At 48.9% G+C, this 13686-nt stretch overlaps 1 protein-coding gene across 1 annotated transcript in view; it reads right to left on the bottom strand.

Annotated features, from left to right (window-relative positions):
- SRCAP (Snf2 related CREBBP activator protein) overlaps positions 1-13686 on the bottom strand; it is a 1720489-nt gene that overhangs the window by 918898 nt on the left and 787905 nt on the right. Inside the window, exon 19 of the mRNA XM_086931673.1 lies at positions 6719-6888. Within this exon, the coding sequence (XP_086787799.1) occupies positions 6719-6888 (170 nt within the window). The remainder of the gene's footprint in view (positions 1-6718; positions 6889-13686) is intronic.

Raw genomic sequence — 13686 nt, 5'->3', positions numbered from 1 at the left:
GGGGAAAAGCGTACGCAAATATGCCTGACCAGTTCATCCATATCGCATTGCCCTGCGACTGTGGGTGTGGGAACCTGGCGGCAAAGCTTTGGCATTTTGCGTTTTTCCTTGTGGCGAATAGGTCTATCTCTGGATGATCCCACTGCTGGAAGTACGGTTGGAGTACTGATGGATCTATATCCACTCATGCATTTGGTGGCTGTGCCTGCTGAACAGGTCCGCCATCGGATTGTCCTTGCCTGGGAGGTGTTCTGCCATGAGGAAGATGTTTCTCTGAATGCCCCACTTCCACATGCTCTGAGCCAGATGAGATGACTGGAGAGTTTGTACCTCCCTGCTTCTGTATGTAGTACATGGCCGTCATGTTGTCCGTCTGGATCAACACTACCTTGTTGCACAAATGTACTTTGAATGCTTTCATTGCCATGAAGATAGCCATCCGTTCCAGAAGGTTGATGTGCATCTTCTTCTGCTGTGCTGTCCATAGTCCCTGCACTGTGTAGTGGAGTACATGAGCTCCCCATCCCTGGAGAGATGCGTCCGTCGTCAGTATAATCTGTGGCACAGGCTCTTGGAACGGTCGGCCCCTGCAAAGGTTTTGTGGTTTCCACCAATGCAGAGAGTTGTATGCGCGACCGGTCACCAACACTAGGTCTTTCTAATTGTCCGTGAGCCTGATTCCACTTACGTGCGAAGCACTCCTGAAGCGGACGCATATGTAGTCTTGCGTGCGGGACTATGAAGATGCAGGAGGCCATCATGCCTATCAACTGCATGAACACTCGTGCTGGAAGCAAGTGTTGTGGTTTGAATTGCCGTATCAGCAATTGCATGCTGTTGATCCTCACTGAATTTGGCTGTGCTTTGGCTGCCAGAGTGTCTATTGTCGCGCCCAAGTACTGCCGTACGTGGGCGGGCTGAAGGTGGGACTTTGGATAATTCAGTGAAAACCCCAGATCGTGAAGAAGATGAATGGTGTGGGACATGTGGGTGGCACATTGCTGGGCCGGCTTTGCTTGGATAAGCCAGTCGTCCAGATAAGGGTAGACGTGAACGTTCTGTCTCCGTAGGTGTGCAGCCAGTGTCGCCAGGCACTTGGTAAACACCCTGTGTGCTGTCGTCACTCCGAAAGGGAGGACCTTGAACTGATAATGCTGATCCAGAATGGTAAATCTGAGATATTTTCTGTGTGACGGGTGTAGCGGTATATGGAAATATGCATCCTTCAGATCTAGTGTTGCGAGGAAATCTCCCTGACCGAATAACTGTAGAATCTGCTGTAATGTGAGCATGTGAAAGTGTTCTGATAGGATGTACTGGTTTAGGGGCCTGAGGTCCAGTATGGGTCTGAGGGACCTGTCTTTTTTTGGGATCAAGAAGTACAGCGAGTACACCCCTGTACCTCTTTGTTCCACAGGCACAAGCTCTATGGCTCCTTTTTGCAGCATGCTGACTACCTCCTGCTGCAATAACTGTAAATGCTCTGCGGACATAGGACGGTGCCTTGGGGGTATGTTGGGTGGAGTGGATGTTAACTCCAGACAATAACCGTACTGGATAAGGTGCCTCACCCACCTGTCTGTAGTGATGGATTTCCAGACCGGCAGGAACTGTTGTAGTCTCCCCCCGACCGGTGTGATATGGTCGGGGGGCAGTGACAAGACGTCACTGTTTGTTAGTGGCGGAGGATCGGGAGTTGTTGTTTCCACGACCTCTGCCCTTGGTGCTGTTTCCACAATAGCCACCCCTATTGTTCTTGTTGTAGGTGGTCTGCGTGCCTCCTTTACTGTATTGTGTCTGCTGGGACACCTGGCCTCTGGAAGCTCCTCTATTGTTGGAGCGACGAAAAGAACCACCCCTGAACTGCTGCGACTGTAGAGCCCCCATAGACTTTGCAGTCTCTGTGTCCTTCTTAATTTTTTCTAAGTTGGTGTCCACTTCTGGGCCAAATAAGTAATCAGGGTTAACCGGCTGATTGAGTATGGTGGTTTGTATCTCCGCTTGAAGCCGGAGATTCTCAGCCAGGCGTGTCTTCGTGACATAACACTTGTATCAATTGCCCATGCTGCAGTGTCTGCTGCGTCTAGCGCACACTAAATAGATGCGTTTGATATAAGTTTCCCTTCTTGTATTAGCATCTCTGCTGCCTCCTTATACTCATCTGGCAAGTGTTGTAACAGGGTCTCGAGTGTATCATAATGAGCCCTGTCATATCTGGCTAAGAGTGCCTGTGTGTTGGAGATGCACCAGACATTGGCTGCTTGAGCTGCCACCCTTTTCTCTGATGCTTCTAGCACTTTAGATTCCTTGTCAGGGGGAGGAGCATCACCCGTTGTTTGCGAGTTCGCTCTTTTACGAGCATTGGAAACAACCAGAGAGTCCAACAGCAACTGTCCCTTGATATACGTAGGGTCCACAGGTGTGGTTTGTATTTTTTTCCAATTCTGGGGTTTACTACCCTTGCCGTATCCTTAAAGATGTCTCCAGCGTGTTTCAGGACACCTTTTAGCATGGGTAGAGTCTTGACAGTTCTCTTTGAGGTTGAGAAGGTGTCAAACAAAAAGTCCTCTTCAATAGGGTCAGCATGGAGCTGGACATCATGATTTTATGCTGCCCTCTCAATAAGTGCATTAAACGCAGCCGTGTCTTCAGTAGGTGAGGTTTTAATAGCATAGACATGACTGTCCGGGGCAGTTTGTTGATCCCCTGGGTCAACAGCGTCTGTCCAGGGTTTAGTGTGATCTTCTGGATCAGTGTCTACAGGATAACTGTAATCCTCATTGTCACCATCCCCTACATCCACATCTGAATGTGTGGGTGAAATAGGAGCAGGGTCTTGTCCATATGGTTGTAGAGGTTCAATAAGAAGAGGTGACGTAGCATAATCCCTCTTTTTCTTCATTGTAATTTTATATGACTCCATAGGCTGTTCTGGGGCGATCTTTCGCTTGAAAATGGAAAGTCTACCAGTCTCAGCGTCGATGAATTGCCTTGACTGATCTTCTTGCAGAGTCTGTCGATGCTTGGTGGCCCCTTCCGTAGTTGTAGGCTTTGGCCCCATGGACACCTTTTTGGCCGCTTCGACACCCGTCTTAGGGGCGAACGCCTTAGGTACCACTGTCGGCGGCAGTGTGAACTTAATCGGTGCCGACGACTTTGGAGGTTTACTGACTGGCTTCGGGGGTGGAGTGGCCTTCAGTCCGACAGCAATAGCCTTCTCTTTAATGCGTTGCAGCGAGTCCAACACCTGCTTCGAAAAAGAGGCGGATGGCTGTGTTGACTCGACGGGGTCTTTAGAGCCACTGTTAGTCGTGGACTCGAAGTCTTTACTGCACTTAGCCTTGAGTCGACGTTTAGGATCGAGAACGTTCTGAGGTTCGAGTCCCTTATTTGTGTCTACGGCCTTCGGCGCTGACTTCTTCGGGTCAATGTCCTTGACCATTTTCTTCGGTGCCCCGGCCTTCGGCTCGACACCCTTTAGCGACATCCCCGGGTCGATAACACTCTTCTGTTTCGTCGGAGCCGATGGTTCAGAAGCCTTCGATCCGACCAAAGTAATGCGTACTTTCGGTTTCAATTTCGTTTCCGGTGCTTTCTGTTTTGTAGACACCGATGCTTTTGGATTCGATTTCGATCGTTCAACCGATGGCTCGTTGGAAATGTCCGTAGCCGGGCCTTGAGGCGAGGCTGTAGAACTATGCGTTTGATCTCGGGTAAGGCCATGTGGCGATCCCTCGACCTGAGCATTATAGAATGTTTTAGTCTCGGCCCCCGTACCAACGGTTGGGCCTAGCTCCTCGCTCTAGCTATATTCCACGGCCCCAAAGGCCTCATCGTCGTCTCCTACCTCGTCGACGACGTCTTCATTTTCGACCATTTCCACATCTGCGTCGTAACTGGAGTCGGTCTCCGATGCTGGATCAGACAGGTTCTCTTGAACTTCCTGCTCGACTCCCTCATCTTCCTTGGCATCGACTATGTTCACCGGGTCAGGTGCTGTCTGCTGGGCCTCCTTTCGCGCTTCGCGTCGAAGGCAATGCGTCTACTTGGAGCGGAACCGAGAACAAGCCATACAGCTGGCTTCATCGTGATGCGTAGACATGCACTTGTTGCACACTGGGTGGACATCGATGTGAGGATACTTGGAGTTGCAAACGGGACATCTCTTGAACGGGCTCCGTTCCATAATGGATCGTCGATAAGGCCTCTGGCGTCGACCGGGCCTTTAGTGCTGAAAAGCCAGGCAGCTCTTCTTGACGTCCGGCTCGAGGATAGAGCTGGAACAAGTACTGGGCACCGATCGCAAAGACAATACCGACGATAACTAAAGGCCTTTTGGCCAAATATAAAGTTTTTCATCGATTCCGAACTTGAGTTAACAAATATACATCCGAACCCAATGGCGGAAAAAAACAATCTGAGGATGGAGTGGATGCCCATGCGCACTGTAGTCAGGGGAGGAGCCACCTATCTCGTGATACTTCGAAGACTCTTCCAGGACAACAATGTGTGATCATCCGGACCCAACACTAGGCGCCGATCTATGCACAGATATGAATTCAGCAGCCCACATGCCTCGAACCTACATTTAGGTTCAATTCTGGGGGAGGTGCCCGCAATGGTGGGAAGACAAGTAAAAGTCCTTTCATGAACTGTTTGACAAGACTTGATGCATACAGGGAAGAGCCACTCAAAGCTCTTCTAATGCGAGAGATGGAGGATAGATGCACTTTAACCACATGGCTGCTGGGCGTTTTCCCCCCCCTGTGCTGGAAAATGCCATTTTAGTGGCACCATGACGAGCTCAGCTCGTCATCAGCACACGACACCCGTGGGTGATGACGAGCTGAGCTCGTCATCAGCATCGAAAGGGTTAACCGAAGAGAAAGCTAAGCCTGATTTTGCCAAAGAAAGAAGATATGGTAAAATCTGTTGAGGGGATACCTGAAATGGATGAAGATTAATTCGATGACACCAGGCACAGAATCTTTTCCACTTATGCTTGTACGTCTTATTGGTGCTTTCCGTTCTGGATTTTGGGAGAATGTCTCTATACTTCTGGGAAATACTCATTTCCTTGAACTCCAGGAATTCAGGAGCCAGGCATGCAAATGTAGTGATTACGGATTTGGATGCGGTACTTGCCCATTGTCCCTGGACAGAAGAGGGGAGACAACTGTATACAAATAGGTCTCGCCTCTTAGAGGTGAAGGAGTTCTGGAAACCAATGCTTGCTGGGCCACATGGGTGCTATTAGAATCAGGCGACACCCCTTCAGATTCATTTTGGTTAGAACTATGGATATCAATGGGATGGGGGGGGGAAGCAAAGGCATAGATCCCTGACCATCGCATCAAAAGGGCATTGCCCCGAGATCCTGGGAGAGGGTACCTGCTGGGATAAAAATCGGCATTTGGTATTGTTGTTCGTGGCAAACAGGTCCGCCATAGAGCAAAAACTCTCCTTAACTGAAATTGATTGAGTTCCCGTTCGTGGCAATTGTCTGTCGCTCTGCTGGAACATGTTCGGCTTTGAGAGAGATTCCTTGTTCTGTTGCCCAATCCCACAGTTCCTGTGTATCTGTGGAAATCATGATCAATTTTGTTCCTCCCTGTTTGTTTATGCAAAACATAATGGTTGTGTTGTCTGTACGAATTAGAACTTAAGATCCCGCAATTCTTGGAAGGTAAGCTTGTAGAGAGAGGAATATGGCCTTCAACTCCAGGCTGTTGATGTGACTTTGTTTCTGGGCCTTGGACCATTTGCCCTGAATTTGAAGGTCATGCAGATGACCAGCCCCGGCGCGCAGAGATACTGTGGCCATGAAAATTTTCCGGATCCAATCTCACGCCTGGGGATAAATCTACGTTAAGGAATCTGCGGCTAGTAGTCTCTATCAGATAACCGTTATTCGACTGTATTTTTCTGTTTCTACAAAAACTATATCTACTAAAGAACTTACCCGATTCCAATGATCTTGGTATCTAAAATTATATAATCGGTTATTTTTCTAAATTGTTCTTGAATTTAAGTATATCATTTATTGACTGGGCAACAAATGCTTAACACTCCACTCTGATAAGCCTAAGCTGCTCGAGCAAACTACCACAAATAGAGCACTTGGAATTGTTAAAGTAGGAATTGTTAAAGTAAGCACTGTAAACCAGTAAGGGTCATCTGGACCATTTGCATTGTGTGCCCCTACATTGGCCCACTACATAAAAAGCCAGCTTCCTACACCTTATGCTTCCTAAGTTTGCAAAAAAGTAATTTCAGATCAGTGTCTAAATTGAAGATAAAATAGGTTACCCAAATACAGTCTTGATAGGCCAGTAGATGGGCATCCTGGCTCCCACCACTGGTACCACCTACATTTAAAGCTCCCATGCAGGAGCTAAATGATTTGACAAAATACCTGGACACAGCCAATGAGCTTTATAACACATTGGTGTAAAATTAATATATGAAAGCTATACCAAGACCACAAATCTAATATTGATAGAACAGCTCCATTCAGCCCGCCTTTGGTCTTTGAAAAATCTGAAAAATTATGTCATGTATGTGTCAGGACATGGTCCGCGAGGTCATTCAACCTTTATAATGCAGAGAACACTATATAAAAATAATTCTAACATAACCTAAGGGTCTGCATATATTTGGACTCTCAAACATGCATCACTTGGTTGCAGGAGAGATTTTCTCTATGCATAGCAATTACCTGTTTACTTTCATCTTTACAGGCTTTGGTCTAGGAGGTGGATCTGGTGATTCAGCTATTTCTTCAATAAGCATCCTGCTGGCTTTCCTCATAGGCAGAAAGATGTCAGCCTCATAGCGTGAAACACGGCCCTCCAAATTAATCAAATTGAAGATGTCCAAGTCAACGTGCTGTAGAAACCAGATCACAGTAAGACATAGTTTTATCAATGAACAAATGTGATGAATTGCAGGACAGTATATCACAATATAACTTCACTGCAGAGAGCTGCATTTTCCTACAGAGCACACAATAATGTTTTGCACAACCACAAATCAGGGCAAGTCACACGTTGTACAAAGCCCAAGCTGTAATCTTGCTCACCAGGACATCCAACTATTCTCACGAAGAAAACAAGTCACCTACCTTCAAAAGGAAAATGCTACTTACCAGTATGCATCTGTTCTTGGCATGTAAGGCTGCAGAACCACACTATTGCATTAGATCACCATCTGGTGGTGGGCCCGGATGATTACACTTTGTTGTTGTCTTGGAAGAGTCTTTGTCTGTTGGATAACTCCTCCCTTAGAGCGTAGTGCGCATGGGCATTGACTCCATTTTCAGATTATTTTCGCCATTGGGCAAATGATGTGTATGACTACATATAAAGATGACCATGTGTTGTGTATCTAAATAAGATAATACTGTAACAGATGCCTGGGAGGTGGTTGGGCGTGTGTGGTTCTGCAGCCCTACATGCCAAAAACGGACGCATACGGGTAAGTATCATTTTCTGTTCGAGGCATATGGGCTGCAGACCACACGCTATTGCATAGATTGCACAGCAGTTTCTCCCTGAGCGGCGACCACCCGTATCTGCTGCAGTAGTTTGAAATAATTGTAGGAAGGTGGATATCTGACTATGGTTACCCCCAACTTTTTGCCTGGTGTTTTGCTGGTTTTCGACTTAGTTGGCCTGGGTTCCAGCTATCCAGGACCCCAGGCTTCCTGCTCTCTCTGTAAAATGGACGCCATGTACCTTAGGTACATATCTAATTGGATACTGAGTCACCTTATCAGCCCCTGTACAGTGTACCTTAGGTACCCAGGGCATAGGTGCACTCAAAGCCTACCAGGGGCTGCAGCATGTATTATGCCACCCCTGGCTGGCCATCCAAATTTGACACAACTGGCTGATCAATCAGCTGAGGCAAGGTGGTGTAATCACCCTATGCTTTAGATATAGTATCTCTATATCTAAACCTAAAATGGACACATATACTCCTATAAGTCACTCCTATGGCAGGCCTTATCAATCCTGAAGGCAGAGTGCTTGGAATTATGTGAGATGGTTGTGAGAAGTTGGCCTGATATATAATGTTCACTATTCTAGTGAGCACTTTGTATCAGTACAAACAACCCTTATTGATGATTGGTTGTAAGTCAACCTTATAGACCAGCTATCCTAGTAGCATGGATACGAGCAGTCTTCGGGCTAAACTCTAGAGGGCGTGTTAAGCCAGCTGTTATACCATCACATATACCCCTTGAACACCAAGTGAAAGGACACCACACAAGTGTTATGAAAATAAACAGTGTTTTTATTTAGATCACAACAGCCCTGTACTCTTTATGAGGACAGGGTACTAAGCACACAACAAAACTCTTACGAAAATACTTTAAGTTGCACAATTTACACAAATGCCCGAGGGGCACGAAAAACCATATACTACAAAAGTGGAATGCGAAATTACTAGCAGGTAAGTACTAATCTCATAGGGTTTGGAATCGCTAGGACTGGACTACTGAACCTTCAGATTACTAGCAGGAGGCCTAGGGGACTCGGGTGCAGAGTGTGCACTCTCATGCGGGATAAAGTCTATGGATGCTAGGAATTGCAAAGTTAGTGTTATTGGACGAATCCGACCAGTTAGGCTGAAAACGAAAAAGGATCAGACCCTTGGATAGTGAGGCTATGCTGGGGCACCGAAATGCCGAAGTTACCTAGCCCAGGGGCTGCGGCTGCATAGGTCTGAAAAGACGTCGGGAATCCTCGTTGACGAACCAGGAGCCTGAAAGAAGGAGTTGCTGGCAGGCGACCAGTGAAGATTGTTCGATGGATCCAAGCCTGGATCGAAGATGGAAGACACATGTAAGCAGAGGGGACCAAGTGATCAGATGGGCACCAGGATGGCACCGGATGGAGTCACCTCGACCAGGTGAGTGGGCGACGCTGGGCTCTGCAGTCTCACGGACCAGGAGGCGTTGTCGGCGACCAGGATGGAGGTGCGAGCTGTCCCACGATGGTTGATGCTGTCGACGTCGCTGGACCCAGGATTGGGGCAACAAGTCTTGGCAAATTCAAGCCCATGCGGTGGACCTAAAATGGCGTCTGGAGTGGACCAGGAGGGTCCGGGGTGCTCCTCTTTTGGAAGGGAGCAAGAGCCAGTCTGGAGCAACCAGACCAGCAGTGTTGTCGTCGTCGTCGGGAAGGCCACAAGCCAGCGGGCTAGCAGCCAGACAACGCGGTGAGCAGCAAAAAGCAGAAGGGCCCCACGCAGATCTGGTGGATGCTGGAGGGCTGAACTTCGGTGCTGGAGCTGCTCAGGGTTGGGGCTTCTCGGACCCCAAAGCACTCACACGAGGATCCCTCGGCGGTCGTGCTGGATAGAAGTCGTGCAGTTCTGATGATGGCCGGTCCCTCGAGGTCTCATCGCACCTATGGTTCTCAGCTTAGCAGTAGAGGTAGGTAGAGGTCAGAGGTGCCAGGGAAGCCGGGCCTCGTCGTGCTGGTCGGTCGGATTCCGGAGGAAGGACGTGCAGCAAACCGCAGTGTTCTTAGATGGTGCCTGCGGGTGCAGGGTGACTACTCCTTAGGCACAAGGGAGAAATCTTAGGAAGAAGTCTTGAGTTCCTTTCCTAGAAAGTAGTTACAGGATTCAAAGATGATCTAATTTGGAAGGGTCCCCGCTCCTGCCTTTATCCTAAAGAAAGGGGTGGGTTCGCGACCCGGTCCTGCCCTAGGGGTGGGACCAGGAAGGGAGGTGGTTACACCCCTCTCCCATGCCGGACTTTCCCCAGCTCAGGGGCTGGTGTGCCCCTGGAACTGGTTCTAGCCGGCAGATGTATAGTGAGCACCGGGGTGCCACTTGCAGTCACCTTCCTCTAAAGCCCTGCCTACCCAGGATACCCAAAACCCTGTCTGGGATGGTGCTAGCACCGCCCCTGAAAGGAAACCCTTTGTCCAAGCTCCACTCGCTTGAAGGACTCCCAGCTGCAGGGGGTCAGACTTGTGTCTGTGGTGGCAGCATCCATTTTGTGATGCTGAGGCTCGAGTTAACTTTAACCGGGGTTCACAGTTACATACCTGTCGTGTCCCTCTAGAAGGGTGGAATGCTAACCCCGTCGCCAGAATTGGCGAGGGGTTAGTATTCCAATTCGTATGACACCTTACTCGACATGTTTTGATAAAGCGATACCAAAGATAGCATTTAACCGCAAGGATTATAATGCACTTAAGAGTATATGGTACGCGTTATCATGGAACAGCTATTAGGACTTGGTTCCGCAAGCTGCAAACGGGCTCAGCTCATGCCAGAGCACCATCTCACACGATTCCAAGCACTCTGCCTTCAGGATTGTCAAGGCCTGCCATAGGAGTGACTGATAGGAATCTGTGTGTCAATTTTAGGGTTAGATATAGGTATACTATATCTAAAGCAAAGGGTGATTACACCACCTTGCCCCAGCTGGGTCTGATAAGGTGGCCCAGTACCAATTAGATATGTACCTAAGGTACATGGAATCCATTTTAGAGAGAGCAGTGGGCCTGGGGCCCTGAATAGCAGGGTCCCAGGTCAACTAAGTCGGAAAACCAGCAAAACACCAGGCAAAAAGTTGGGGGCAACCATAGTCAGGTATCCACCTTCCTACACAACCCCCCCCCCCCCCCCAAACGAAAGGAGATAAGGCTATCCTTGACCAGGTAAGCCTATATTGCCTGAGTGGCCATATGAGGTGGTACCTGCACTGGCATGGTTACCCCCTATATCATGGTCCACTAAGCAACCCCTCACCCTAAGGGTATCTGAGGGTCTCCACCATAGGGAATCACTACCTGTGGTGTGCTTTGGCAAAGTAAAAGGCTGGTGTGGGAATGGAGTACTGAAGTGAGACTCCACTACTGTTGGGTTCAACTTCCTCCAATCACTATCCACCATATGTGCCTTTCTTTCCAGTACTGAGTTGCTATGAGCTCTCAGGGTCAACCTCTGGCTACCTAAAGCTGGAGGCTGAGTCCCTCTGTTTGGCTTACTGGAGGGACAGGTCAGGTTTGGGGTTTTTAGGCCCCAGGTTTGGCTGTGCCCAGCAGTGTCCAGCTGTGAGAGTTCCCTAACTAAGTTTAAGGGGGATCCCTCAGGAGTTTGTTTTATTTTCACTTGGCTAGGACTACTAGCTTCAGTGATCCTAATCTGCTGATTGGGGATTTCTGGACAGGGGGCCCTTTGGGGTCCACCACTGGCCTTCCTGACCTCTACAGCCCTGGGCTGACTGAGGCAGGGAAGAGATGTGCAGGCTACCTGCTCCAGACTGGGTCCCACCTTGGAAGGGTCCACTGCCATCAGGGGCTCTGCCAGGCTAGGGCTGACTACCTCTGGGGCAGTTCCTTCACCAGGGGTAGAGTCAGTTCCCTGAGAAGGCTGGCTCTCACCTAGTGTCTGGGAGGGGGAAGACTTTTCTTCCTCCTCGATGCTCTCAGTTTGGGTGGAGTGATCCTTTGTTTCAGGCTTCACAACCCCACTATCTGTTTGAGTAGAGGCTGAGACCATTTCAACCTTGCCAACCTTTCAGGAGGGCATTCAGTCTGTGTTTAGGCTGTGACTGTCACAGCCCTCCTATCCTGTTCAGGTAAGTCTGTCTGAGCCTGGGCAGTGGCTACCACTGCTCTTTCAACCTTTTCAGGGAGGAATGGTGCTTGGACTGGGGCTGTAGCTATTACTGCCCCACTAACCTTTCTGGGTAGGCCTATCATCCTGGAGTGGGTTTCTTGCTCCACCTCAGCTCATGCTGAGAGTTCCAGGTCATTCCCCAGTAAGCAATCTACAGGTAGGGTGTCTGTCACTGCCACTCTCATGGGCCCTGTGACATTACCCCAGCTGAGCTCGACTACTGCCATGGGATGCCTTCTTTTCACCCCATGAACGTCTGTCACCTGATAAATGAAACCAGGGGTCAGTTGAGCAGAGGGGACCAGATGGTCAATCACCATGGTGATGCTGGCCCCTGTGTCTCTGTATGCCTCAACTTTCTGACCATTGATAAAGGGCTCTTGTCTATACTTCCCCAAAATGTGGGTACCAGTAGTGAAGTTGGCAAACCCCATGCCAGTCTCACAGACAAAAGTTGTGTCAGGGGATCTGGCTAGGCCATAATCCACCTGGTTTCCCAAAGTAATGCCCACCACATTCTTGGGAACACTCCCACCACCTGGGGGATTACCACTAGTGGTAACAGGAGGTCTGGGAGTAGTACCTGGGGGTATATTCTCCTTATTGTTGTTGGCCTTGGGACAACTGCTGTCACTTTTGTAATGGCCTACCTGTTTGCAGGTATGACAATAAGGTTTCTTTTGGGTTTTGGGAGAAGTTTGGGACCCACCCTTTTCAGAGGAATTTTGGGGCCCTGTGGTTTGATCAGAAGATGTATTCCCACCCTTCTCTTGAGGCTTGGTTGATTCCTTCTTTTGGTCACCACCCTGGTTCTTAGGCCTGACCCTGGTTCTGACCCATTTGTCTGCCCTCTTACCCAATTCTTGTGGAGAGGTCAGATCAGAGTCTACCAGGTGCTGGTGTAATAACTGGTTCTGACAATTGCTTAAGATTTGCTCTCTCATAATTAGATTGTACAATCCTTTAAAATCAGTAACCTTACTTCCCAGTAGCCAGCCTTCAAAAGCCTTAGTGGCACAATAAACAAAGTCAGCCCAATCCTGAGACGGAGTTTTCTGGGTCTCTCTGAACATCAACCTGTACTGGTCAGTGGTTAAACCAAACCCATCAACCAGTGTATTCTTCAGGACTTGGTAATTGTTAGCATCCTCAACTCTAGTAGTGAGGAGCTTATCTCTACCTTTGCCTTCAAAGGAGAGCCACAAGATAGCTGCCCACTGACTCTGGGGGACACACTGTACAGTGCAGGCCCTCTCCAAAGCAGTCATCCATTTGTGGATGTCATCCCCTTGTTTAAAGAAGGGCACTATCTTACTCAGGTGTCTAGTGTCTAAACTCCTGTCTTTTTCTCTTGGGAGAATGCTGCCACCAGTGGGGTCTGCCCCACACAATTTCTGCTCTCTAGCAAAGGCAAGCCTCTCTTTGGCCAGGGCAAGTTCTTCCCTTTCAATCCTCAGATTGGCTTCCCTCATCTTAGCTTCATGCTCCCTTCTCTTAGGGGATGACATCCCTCTATGAGAAGAGGTCTGAGAGCCATTGGTTCGAATGGATCTGTTAGAGCCTCTGGATAGAGACCTAACTCGTCCACTCCAAATGTTAAGTCTGGCTGAGAGTGGCCCTGGGGGTCCCCCAAATCCATTCTCATGCCTACTTAAGTTGGACCTGGTGAGTCTCCTGACTTCTACCTGTCCCTTGTCTGCCTCATCCTCTGATAACTCCTCTTCCTCCTCCTCCTCAGCATCATCTGCTTCCTGGAGGGGGTGGTCAGGGTTACTAAAGGGTCCCTCTAAGGGGGGCAGATTCCCATCTGGATGAGAAGGATCTGTGTTGGCAGACCTCCTGGCATCATAAGTCTCTAAGAGACCAATCAGAAAAGGAATGGTAGGGTTTGAACCCTGTTTTAGCTTCCTGGATGTACAGATTTGTCTCATCTCCTGGAAGCTAAGAGCAGCATATCTGGAAGGGACCTGTGGAGGGTCCACAACCACAAGAGGGGTCTCTGAAGACTCTCCGTGGTTAGACATGCTTCTAGTGTGGTGT

Source organism: Lissotriton vulgaris, chromosome 7 (assembly GCF_964263255.1).
Source record: "Lissotriton vulgaris chromosome 7, aLisVul1.2, whole genome shotgun sequence".
Lineage (NCBI taxonomy): Eukaryota > Metazoa > Chordata > Amphibia > Caudata > Salamandridae > Lissotriton > Lissotriton vulgaris.
The sequence above is the reverse complement of the archived record's forward strand: the minus strand, read 5'-3'. Positions and strand labels throughout refer to the sequence as shown.